Here is a 12,851-nt window from a genome sequence, read left to right as displayed (position 1 = left end):
GGTGTACTAGTCACGGGTGCCGGTCCCAAGGGTCCCGTGGTGTTCCTCACATAGTGAGTACTAATCACAGGCAACGCAAACCCACGGTGTTGCTCATATAGTGGTACAACTCACAGGCTACGCCCAGACCCGCGGTGTTGCCCACATGGGTACAACGCATGGGTACTGGAATCCACCCAGCCAGGCTTTTTACTGCAACGAATCACAAACCTATTTCGTACCAAGTTAGTGATACTACTCGCAAGTACATACAACCCATGGTGTTCCCCGCATGATGGTACGAATCAAGAGTAGTTTCTTGGTTCTAATTCATTCATTCCTTGGTCGCGCCTTTCAGTCGCCTCCTACGACAGGCAGGGGATACCGTGGGTGAATTCTTCGTCTGCCTCCCCCACCCACAGGGGGTCCTTTGAATCTTTTCCAGTTCTCATATCAAGTAATCCTAGTGTGGGTCACCTACACTGGAACCAGGTGCGGCTTCATAATATGATATGCAGAGCTGCAGAACCACTAGAATGAAAGAAATAATATACAGTGATGAACGATCCCTTCTTTCATACTGTGTGTTGTTATCGAGCAAAAGATCAATACCCATTTAGTCACTGGTGATCTAGCAACCTTACCTGGATCTGTGAACAACAGAATATTAGGTTGAAAGCATGAGAACACACTTAACTGCAGCTTTCTCTGATAGGTGGCTAAGATTCGCCCATAAGGTTCTGTATGAACTGCAGGCCTTGCAGCACGGCTGGCCTAGTCATGTGTATTGGAGGAGCTGTTGTCGCTGGCATATGCCAGCTCCCGAAGTGCGACTGTAAAACACACCCTCTCCTCTCTAGGACTATCCCCTCCCTCTTTGAGATGACCTTGTCTTGCTGGATGTCAAAGGAAAGAAAAGCCTTTAGATCTGCCTTGACAATTTATACTGAAATGTCACTGCTCCGGGTTGGCACCTTGCTATTACATAACACTGTGGCAGAGAATTATTTCAAGGGTTTAAAATGACCTCCCTTCGACAAAGGTTTTAAAAGGTAGTCCTTCACTCTTCATAAAACAGCTGGTAAGATGAGATGAGCCGTAAAATTAATTACATCAATACCTCAATGAAAATTCTACAAGAAATCACGCATATGTTTCTCTGTAATGGTAGAGAATTCTTTAAAGTTAGCTAGTCATAAAACTGAAAACAGGAAAGTTAGTTTTATCAAATGATGTTCCCCCTCCATTACGTAAGCCAGCTCCCAAAGTTGTATGCAGGTCTCGAAACCTCTGTAAATATGAGTGTGTAATTACTAGATCATAATTTTTTCGATAAACGGAGAAAAGGCTTTATTTTTTAACTTTTTAACTGTTGTTTTTTGTACAAATCAGTTATTTATATTGTTGAAGTCCCTCAAAATTGGGGTCTTACAAATTGATGTCTATTTTTACCTGTATTTTTTCTGTAAATTTTCAGGAACCTCAAAGCTGATAGGACAAGGAGTAAGGTGTTTCCAGTGGGGTTGGAGAACAGGTGTACATGAGTTCAGCTGGCACTTCCCACATACAATACGAATTAAGATTTGTCTAGTACACTTACTGCCATGGACTAGGTGTCACAGTGCAGAATCACCAAAGTAATTCAGAACGAGCCGCCACTGACTGGAACCATACTCTAATTGGGGTCTTACCAGGGACTTATATGTCATGTCCTTTATAACCTTACCATAACCCCTAAATACTCTCATAACCATATGAAGAGATTTTGCAACCTTTTATGTGATTTCTGGAATGAAGATCTCTCCTAATATTAACACCTAAGTACTTACAGTGATCTCTGTAAGGTACATTCACTCCATCAATACAGTAATTAAAACTGAGAGAACTTTTCCTATTGATGAAATTTAAACCTGACTTTTCATTTTATTTACCATTGTCTGTTGTCCATCTGACAATAATGTAGAGGACTTTTTGCAGCTGCTCACAATCCGTTAACTTATTTACATCATCTGCAAAAAGCCTTATCTGTGATTTCCGTTCTTTATTCATATCATTTATATACATACAAAAATATTCCAGAAATTCTGCCTGTGGGCTCCCTTCTGCCCTTCTTAACTGTTACAGGATCAAATAATGCTTCACCTACTTTAATTCTCTGAGTTCTATTTGACAGAAATATAGCCACCCATTCAAACATTCTTTTTCATTTTTAAATTTTTTAAAATATTAGGGTTGTTTATAGATGCTTTAACTTCAAGGTCTTATCATGACTCTTACATATGATTACAGAGTAATAATAATATTGTAATCATAAGGAAAATATAAATAGGTATAATGTAATTAGATTTTGGAGTGCAAGCCAGTGTCCTTGAGGAAGTTGATGACTCACTGTTGGAGAAGCCAGTGTCACTTCCATTTCCTTAGGTATGTTGTAGTGTTGGCGCCAATGGTGATACAGTTGACATTCTGAGATGACATGCTTGACAGTGAGAGAACAGTTACATTTGCAGCAGGTGGTTGTTTCTTTTCTAGGAGATAGTTGTGAGTGATCTTGGTGTGTCCTATCCTTAGTCGGGAGATTAAGACAGGTTCATGTCTTGTGAGGTTTGGAGAGGATATATTCTCATAGATATAATTTTAATTTTTTGGAGGTTGCTGGTAGAAGTTTTAAGCCAGTTCATTTCCATTGCTCGTATAGTTCAATTTAGATATAAGTGATGATATCAGAATGTGAAGTGGCAATCTGAGAGTCGTTGATTGGAAGACTAGTAGCCTCTTTTGCTGCTTGATCAGCTGATTCATCGCCTGGTATTCCTCTGTGAGATGGTATCCACATAAAAATAACATTCTTTCCTACAATCTTGATCCTGTGGTACAGCTTTTGAATTTCTTTAACAAGGAGGTGTGTTGTTGATGGATTTTTTATTGATGTTAATGCACTTTTGGAACTTTTGGAATTGGAGAATATTATGAATGAGTTATTATAGCTTGCTTTTGAAATATGAATCATGGCCTGCTTAAGAGCATACAGTTCACTAGTAAAAACTGTGAAAAGATCTGGTAATCTGTATAGCATACTATAGTCTTTATATTTCACTGCACAAAGATTTCTCTCACTGAATTTTGATCCATTAGTATAAATTGCACTATATGATGAGTATCTATTGCAAATTTCGTGAAATAACTGTTGGGATTTTGCTGTATCAGTTTGAGATTAAGATTGTTGTTCAATTCCCAGTTAATAGGAGGCAAATGAGCCTGTTCAATTCCCAGTTAATAGGAGGCAAATGAGCCTTCCATGGAGGGGTATCTAGGGAGCTGTGTGGAATAAAATGGATGGAAGGCTGAGGTTTATTTCTTTGAGAAGATTGTATATTCTGATGTTAAAGGGTTGGGGTTCAGATCCAGTTAGTTTTCCTTTATGTCTCTTTGAAAATAGAGATTTTAAGTAGTGCTTACTTGTACCAGCTATCTTAAGTGTGTATGTCAAACTCAGCTGTTTCAAGTGGTGGTTTGTAGGCTTCAATCTCTATACTAGCTATGGGGCTGGTGTGATGGGTTCCCAGGGCAATTCAAAGGGCTGAGGATTGGATAGTATGAAGGATCTTGAGAGTAGATGGTGTGGCAGAACAATATACTATACTGTCATAATCCAGTTTGGCTCTGATTGCGGCTCTGTATGTGTTCATTAGGACTTGGTATTCTGCTCCCCAGTTATTTGCTGAGAGAATTTTCATGATGTTCATTCTTCTTTGATACTCGTCTTTAAGATTTTTAAGGTACGGGTTCCAGGTGAGCTTGTTATTGAATATAAGTCCTAGAATTTTAATAGTTTTAACTGATTCAATTTTATGGTCTTCCATATACAACCTGTGACAATAAAGTTCGGTGAATGAAGTCAGAACGGTTGATCCAGCAACAATGGCGACACACAACGCTGCACCTGCGTAGCAGCAGGTTTTGACCGCCTGCTCCCAATGTTATTCAGTTGAGCATCGTGTGTGTGCCGTGTGAGACCTGTTTGACACAGTGCATGTTTAGTGTGTTGGTTCTAAAGTGTGAACAGGAACATGAACGACCAAAAGATCAATGTACAGTTTTGTTTTAAGCTTGGCAAGACACCAAAAGAAATGCATGTGATGCTGGTACGTGTTTATGAAGTTCAAGCACTGTCCTTGAAGTGTGTGTACGAGAGGTTTGCCCATTTTCGAGGAGGCCGGGAAAGTGTTTCTGACAACCCCCCGTAGCGGAAAACCGGCGACTGCCGTCAGTGACGAAAACATTGAGAAGGTGAGGACATTAATCACGAACGATCGGCAATTAACTGTACGCATGATAGCGGATGAACTGGAGATAAACTGTGAATCCATGCGACTAATCGTTACCCAAAAGTTAGAGAAAAAGAAAACGTATTCTCATCTTGTGCCCCATCACTTGACTGATGATCAGAAGCAGGTACATTTAGAGGCTTCACAGGATTTTGTCGAAACGGTGGATGTGACACCAAATTTCTTGAACTGTATTGTCACTGAGGATGAAATCTGGTGTCTCAGGTATGACCCTGAAATGAAAGGGCAAAGCATGGAATGGTGTTCTCCGGAGAAAGGTCAGAGGCGAAAAGTCACGCATCAAAATGATGCTCATCACCTTTTTCGATAGTCAAGGCATTATCCACAAGGAATTTCTACTTGAGGGAACGATGTTGAATGCTGCATGGTACATTGAAATTTTGACCCGTTTCATGAAAAGTCTACGCAGGGTACGACCCCAGTACGCACAACAAGGTTCACGGTATTTTGTCCATGACAATGCTTGCCCACACACAGCCAATATCGTCAAACAGTTCATGGCAAGAAAGGGGGTGGTGCAACGTGAACATCCCCCATACTTGCCAGATCTCAGTCCTCCAGAATTCTATTCCCACGACTCAAACTCACTTTGAAATGAAAGAGATTTGATGATATACCTGACATCCAACGAAACGTGACAAGGCTTTTGAACACCATCCCAAGGGAAGCCTTCTTGCAAAATTTCCAGGACATGTATCGCCGATCTCAGCAGTGTTTAGTTATGGGAGGGGACTATTTCGAAGGACAGTAAGGTCACTGTCATGCATTGTTCATCTATGTTGATAGTACAGGACTATTCACCAAACTTTATTGTCACAGGTTGTATAATTCAAGGTTAGGAATGGTATGTTTATTTTTGGAGAAGAGAATACATTTGGTTTTAGTTTTAGAAAATTTGAACCCTGTGGTTATAGTCCAGTTTTGAATATTTACAATTGATTCTTGTAATAGGAGTTGAGTTGTCATAAAGTTTTACCATGGGCAGAAGATTATCAAATCGTCAGCAAAAAGGCAACACTTAACTGGTGAATGGATGTTAGAGACTATACCATTAACTGCTACAAGAAACAGTGTTACACTGATAACTGATCCTTGTGGGAAAAACACTCTTTTGTCCAGTCCAATAGCCCTCTTTTGTGTGAGCAGTATCTACAATCAAAGATAAGGGTAGGGTTTTCCACCTGTTCGATACTACAAAATAGTGAAATTATTAAAACATCACTTTTTTATTTAATGTCATTTTTGGTACCGGTTTTGGCAACTCACTTTGCCATCATCAGCCTAGGAGATTGTTGCAGGACATTTTTGATAACTACATTAAAATACTTGTAATATATGTATGTACATAAACAGGACCTTCTAGACTAAGTTTTTTGTTATTTACAGTTGCATGTATACCTTAAATCTTATGTAGTTGAAATACAGAGACTAAATCAATTCTTATGAGGTTTTAGATAAGTCATAAAATTTTTACAATCTTTTAAATATACAGATCCTTGCATTATCAAAATGTTTGTAACAATTAAAATTTTTTTTGTTGTAACACCAAATTTTAGATAAAATTTCCTTTTTAAGTATATCCTATTTAGCTGTTAAGGACGTACAATTAGCCTTGAGAAGGTATAAAAACATTTTAAATTTTTTTTCTCTTAGGCGCTCTTTAAAATAATAAACTAACAACTGGTTTCATTCTATTGTTGTACAATATAAGTAGGTAGAAGAGCATTTTCAGCGACCAATTTTGATAGAAAACAGTTCCTCTGTATTTCAACTACATAAGTTTTAAGGTATACACGCAACTGTAAATAACAAAAAACTGAGTCTAGAAGGTCCTATTTATGTACATACATATAAGTATTTTAATGCAGTTATCAAAAATGTCCTGCAACAATCTCCTAGGCTGATGATGGCAAAGTGAGTTGCTGAAACCGGTACCAAAAATGACATTAAATAAAAAAGTGATGTTTTAATAATTTCACTACTTTGTAGTATTGAACAGGTGGAAAACCCTACCCTTATCTTTGATTGTAAATTTCGATTCAATACGGATCAAAAATGAAATCCTTGACATTAAATGAGCAGTATTTCATGATCTACCCTATCAAAAGCCTTAGATAGCTCAATAGTGATACAATCCATTTGGCCTCCTGAATCTAATATATCTGCTACAGCTTGCTGTAATCCTACAAGGTGAGCCTCACTGGAATAACCTCTCCAAAACTTCTACTGTACCAAACCAGTTAGTAATTATTCTTCTTTCTTTGTTAGGGTCTTCTAGGGATCACAAGACAATTTTAATGATTCATCCTTTTTTGTTCATTCTTCCTCATCCAGTACTCCTTCATCTGCTCACTATGCCTCCTTTTCCTCACCTCAGACCATTTTGAGCCTGTTTTCTTTCCCTCACGACCTTGGAATCCTTCCATTTTTAACACTTTCTATATCTCTCTCTCTGTTGCTTCTTCTTCCCTTATGTTGTTTCTTTCCAAATCTTTCTCGACTTATGAATCCACGCTGTTGTTGACATCTTGTTTCAAAGATATTTGAAGATCTGTTTGGTTAACCTGTTGTCATCCATTCTGTATAATTGTCCCAAAAATACCCATTGTCTCTTCTGCACTCTATCTGTTACGTTTTATATGTTCCGGTATATTTCATCATTACTTCTTGATTTCTAGAATTTTGTAGTACTTAGCGGGTCAAGGATTTTCCATATAATTTTTCTTTCCAGTACTTCTAATTTATTCAGCTTGTAAATAAGTACTAGGCATTCACTCACGTATAAGCATTTTTGGTTGACTAGTGTTGTAGTGTTACGTTTTGAGGTTTTTAGATAAACACTTTTTGTTGTAGATATTCCTAGTTATACTGTATGCTCTTCCCATCTTGAGTATCCGTTCTTGTACAGCGGATTTTTCCAAACCATTTTCTTGAAATGTTTCTCCCAAATATTTGATTCCTTTATCTTCTTTATTCGACTAATTTCTGTTACTGGAAATTCTGGAGCATTTTTTATATTTATCATAAATTCTTAAACCTGTTCTGTTGGCTATTTCTTCCAAGAGATTGGTTGCATTGCTGCATTTTTCAGGTTTTCTGAAAGTATGGCAAAATCATCTGCAAATGCTAGACAGTTTATTTCAAACACCTCTGTTCTTTCTTCCCAGTGCTATTGGTGATACCTTTTCTTCTTTCAGTTTTTAATTCCAAATTCTTACTATTTTCTCCAGGACTTAATTGAATAGGAGTGGAGATAAATCATCACCTTGCCTTACATCTGCATTTAATCTGAATGGTTTAGATATTTCATCCATAAATTTTACTTTTGATATGGTGCCTGTGAGGGTTTCACAGATTATGTTTGCGTATTTGGTTTTAACTCCAAACTCTAGGATTCTTTTATCTAGAGTTTCCCTATCAACAGAGTCAAAACTCAAAAGCCTTTTTAAAATCTATAAATTGTACTACTATGTCTTTGGAGTTCATTAATCTGTGAAGGATTATGAATCTGTTGAATCTGTTGAATCTGTTCCGAGCAAGATATGCCCTTTCTAAATCCACTCTGGTATTCACCCAAATGACTGTCAAGAGTTGCTTCTGACCTGTTCAGTAATATAGTTGAAAATATCTTATAAGCCACTGGCAAAAGGGATATAACTATAGTTGTTGACATCTTGCTTGTTACCTTTCTAATGCAAAGGATGTATAAGAGCCACTTTCCAGACTTCTTCAAATATGATTTGAAAACCATCAATGATTTTTGGCAGAGACCATTTTATAAGCTCAGCTGTAGTGGAGTCCTCTCCACTAGCTTTGTTGTTTTTTAGGGTTTTAATTACTTTCTCAATTTCTTCAACAGGAGGTGGTGGATCTGCTTCTAAATTTTCATGAATCTGTGGAAATTCTAACTTGTGGTTTGATTCTTTACAGTTCAAAAGTTGATCGAAGTGTTTTGCTAGTATTTCACAGTTTTTGGTGTTGCTTAGACCCATTCTGGCATTTTCATCTCTGAAGCAAATACTTGGAGCTTGATAGCACTTCAGATTGTTTTTAAACGTCTGATAGAAATTCCGTGAATTATTTTTTGCAAAGTTATCCTGTATGTCAACAAGTTGTGATATTTCAAAAGATTGTTTAGTACTCATTATTCTTGCTGTTTCTTTTCTTTGCTGCATAAATTGCTCAAAGTGTTCTTTCTTTCAAGAGCACTTCTATTTTTACCATAGTTTTGTTCTTTCTCTTAGTGCTTCTTCATAATTTTCATTCAACCAAATTTTCTTTTTAGTTTTGTTCACCTGAGTACGTTCTTTAACGCAATGTTGATTTCTTTTGATAATTCTTGCCAGTTACCATGTTGAGTTACTTGAATTTCTTCTTGAAAATGTTTTATTTTTTCTTGTGTACTGTTGGGTCTGTCTATGTTATATCTCATTATTTTTTTTGGTCTTCTTTGATTTTTATGAGGGAGAAGTTTGAGTTTAACTTTAGAGAGGTAGTGACCAGAGTTAAATTCTGTATTTCTTACTACTTTTACGTTCATAATTTCTTTAATTATTATTATCATCATTATTATTAAATATTATTATTATTATTATTATTATTATTATTATTTAGCTTTACATTGCACAGACGCAGATAGGTCTTATGGCAATGATGGGATAGGAAAGGGCTAGGAGTGGGAAGGAAATGGGTGTGGCCTTAATTAAGATACGCCCCAACATTTACCTGTTGTGAAAATGGGAAACCATAGAAAACCATCTTCAGGGCTGCCGACAGTGGAGTTCGAACCCACTATCTCCCGAATGCAAACTCACAGCTGCGTGACCCTAACTGTATGGCCACTTGCTCGGTACCAGTTAGTAATTTTGTGAATGTGTCTTAATACAAGGTGTGTCTCAAAAGAATGGTGAATGGACCACTACTGCAATGGCAACATGTGGTAACACTGTGTGCATGTGCATGCGAATAGAGGGACATCTCGAGAAGCGTAACATAACGCTGAACACATGGAGTTGACCCAGGTTAGTGTGCTGCGGCCAGTCGAACGTAGTGCATGTGAAGACTCGTGGCAATGCAAAATCATCAAGTTTTGTTACAAATTGTGGATAAAGGTGATGGAGATGTATGCAATGTTGGTGCAAGTATACGGAACAGAAGCCGTAAACAAAACGGACATGCGCATCATCAAGAGTTTCCAGTCCATCCCAAAAGCATTTGAACCAGTTGTAAGCACATTTTCTGCTTATGGCTCTGATCCATCTGATGCGATCTGGTGAACGCTTAGCTTAAGAGTGGTCTTCAGACTACCCAAAGAAGAACCCACATCCAAAGTGAACATCAATTTATCTACCTTTAATGCCATATACTACTCACGAAAATAGCCCAAGAGTTCAGGGGTTCACAGCATTTCTTGATCTTACACAAAGATGTAATAGGAGCTACCAGACAACGTAGAAATACCAGAATGTGGAAATACAAGCATCATTGTTGTCTCTCATCTTCTTCGTGCTTGCTTACATTGAGAGGCAATAGAAATAGAAAAACATTCCTATAACTTCAGCTGCAATGAAGAAGACGTTATGCACGATAAGATTCTACTACTTGTAGTACTCGGAAACAGACTATAACCAAGTGACATTCTATACAATAAACATCTGTATTGTCTCTACCGGCATAAAATATTCTACCTGACTATCAGTTTCATTTGACATATCATATGAAACATTAACACACAATGTTCCTGAAGAAAGTAATTTCTTAACCTGAATGAATAGCCTAGTTATTACCATACAAACTAAGCAGGCTGTTAAGTTTCTAAAACAGGGTGCCAGCCTCATGGTGTGGGGGTAGCGTGTACTTGAAGGCCCCGGGTTCAATTCCCAGCCAGTCCGGGAATGAGGTTCACTCAGCCTCACGAGACCAACTGAAGAGCTACCTGATACAAAAGTCAGTAGACCTAGTCAAGAAATGCACTAATCAGTCATTCCACAACAACAAGTCACACAATTGTCCTCAACATTTAAAAAATCATGATGACATACACATGTGAATTTGAATATATTTTTTAACATTTTACTAGATCGACTGAAGGTACAACATGGTTTCCAAGTGTCAGTTCTGGATTTAATGATTTTTGCAACGTGTGCTGATACAGACTGTACTTTAATTCGATAAATAATATAATGATGCAACATTGAAATCTCAGCCAACTTGTCGCTTGAGTCTGATGCCTACCTTTCTCTGTTAATCAGGCTTGGGACTGGCGCTAGGGTGCATGAAATATACTCCCAGTGGCAGAGTTCTAACATTTACTCTCAAAATTTAAGAAATGTTATAAGCAATATTCCATACTTATTGTTTACCCTATCTAATTACCAATGTGCACCATGAGTTACTGAATTTTATGGAGATTGCTGTCCTACAAATTTAACTCTATAACATTTCTCCAAGCCTATTCCTCATACTGCTTATATTCCTATTCATTTAATGATAAAATGATAGCTGATGATGGAGGTGATCTATACTGTCAATGGTACACTAATTTTAAGAGCTAAACTAGAAACTTAACAGTCCCTTAATTATTAAGTGTATTTAGACAAAATGTATTGACAATTTTAATTTAATCCTTTCTTTCACAGATTGTATCGGCAATGGGGAAAACATTTCACCCAGAGCATTTCATATGCCACGGTTGCAAAAAACCAATAACTGGTGGTAAATTTAATCAGCATGAAGGTAAACCGTACTGCGAGGCAGATTTTGTCGAGATGTACCTCAAGAAGTGTGCCGCATGCGGCAAGCCAATTAAAGATGTAAGATCGTATCATTACTATTTTATTAATTTTTAAATGAATTTTATGCCAGTTAAAAATTCATACTCCAAGGATTAGTAAAATAAGCAAATTTTTGCTATTATTGCAGTGGAAAATCACATTTTAGGAACATGATGGAATCTGATCTTCAACTACTGAAGTTCAAAAAAGAATTTTAGAGATGGAGCTCACATCAATCAGAATTTTGTTTTCATGTATGGGTCATGTACTGTATACAAAACATATGACTCTAGAATTCAGGAATTAGCCTGTGCGAATCTACAATTCACAAACTGACTTCATTCATGTTACAATGGCTGTTAAACTATTTTAACTTCATGGCTATTTCAATATTTCAAATATGAACAAAACTGAACATGAGATACTCAAAGGAAGGAAGTAACAAAGCTTTCAGACAAAACATGACAAAGAAGATATATACTTCTAACCAGGCTTACAGAACCTAAATTGAAAATTTAATTTTACGAGTTGTTTCTTTCACATTGATTTTCATGTTTATAAAACTACTAGGTTTTACCCATGGCTTCGCACAAATTGAATTTTTCATGCCGATTCATAGAACTGATGAAGACTGGAAATTATATCAAAATGTATACAATAGTTCTTCAGAAACAGTAAAGTGAGAATTGATGGTTACAAAGAAGTCACATTACTTGTGTGGTGCTTTCGGGCAGAGTGGCTGATCCTAAGTTGGCGGGTTCAATACCGGTTCAGTTATTTGACGGTACTCAGATACATCAGCTATGGGTCAGTAAATCGGTTGAGTGGTTTCCAAGGTTAGCCTACATATATAAATAATTTCACAAACTTTCTCTTTTTACACTAGGCATTTTAAAAACTATTTTGCTTTACATCGCACTGACACAGATAGGACTTATGGCAATGATGGGATAGGAAAGGGCTTGCAGTAGGAAGGAAGCAGCTGTGGCCTTAATTAAGGTACATCCCCAGCAATCAATCAATCAATACTGATCTGCATTTAGGGCAGTCACCCAGGTGGCAGATTCCCTATCTGTTGCTTTCCTAGCCTTTTCCTAAATGATTTCAAAGAAATTGGAAATTTATTGAACATCTCCCTTGGTAAGTTATTCCAATCCCTAACTCCCCTTCCTATAAATGAATATTTGCCCCAGTTTGTCCTCTTGAATTCCAACTTTATCTTCATATCGTGATCTTTCCTACTTTTATAAACGCCATTCAAACCTATTCGTCTACTAATGTCATTCCACGCCATCTCTCCGCTGACAGCTCGGAACATACCACTTAGTCGAGCAGCTCTTCTTCTTTCTCTCAATTCTTCCCAACCCAAACATTGCAACATTTTTGTAACGCTACTCTTTTGTCGGAAATCACCCAGAACAAATCGAGCTGCTTTTCTTTGGATTTTTTCCAGTTCTTGAATCAGGTAATCCTGGTGAGGGTCCCATACACTGGAACCATACTCTAGTTGGGGTCTTACCAGAGACTTATATGCACTCTCCTTTACATCCTTACTACAACCCCTAAACACCCTCATAACCATGTGTAGAGATCGGTACCCTTTATTTACAATCCCATTTATGTGATTACCCCAGTGAAGATCTTTCCTTATATTAACACCTAGATACTTACAATGATCCCCAAAAGGAACTTTCACCCCATCAACGCAGTAATTAAAACTGAGAGGACTTTTCCTATTTGTGAAACTCAC

At 37.4% G+C, this 12,851-nt stretch overlaps 2 protein-coding genes across 5 annotated transcripts in view; one reads left to right on the top strand and one right to left on the bottom strand.

The window, feature by feature from the left end:
* Positions 1 to 12,851, bottom strand: part of LOC136878858 (uncharacterized) — a 317,293-nt gene that overhangs the window by 99,601 nt on the left and 204,841 nt on the right. The gene's annotated exons all lie outside the window — the stretch shown is intronic.
* Positions 2,421 to 12,851, top strand: part of LOC136878860 (paxillin) — a 113,854-nt gene continuing 103,423 nt past the window's right edge. The window contains exons 1-2 of the mRNA XM_068229040.1: positions 2,421 to 2,495; positions 10,967 to 11,140. Coding sequence (XP_068085141.1) covers positions 2,451 to 2,495; positions 10,967 to 11,140 — 219 coding nt within the window. The 5' untranslated portion in view covers positions 2,421 to 2,450. The remainder of the gene's footprint in view (positions 2,496 to 10,966; positions 11,141 to 12,851) is intronic.

The sequence above is a fragment of the Anabrus simplex genome, chromosome 8 (assembly GCF_040414725.1).
Source record: "Anabrus simplex isolate iqAnaSimp1 chromosome 8, ASM4041472v1, whole genome shotgun sequence".
Taxonomy (NCBI): domain Eukaryota; kingdom Metazoa; phylum Arthropoda; class Insecta; order Orthoptera; family Tettigoniidae; genus Anabrus; species Anabrus simplex.
The sequence above is the reverse complement of the archived record's forward strand: the minus strand, read 5'-3'. Positions and strand labels throughout refer to the sequence as shown.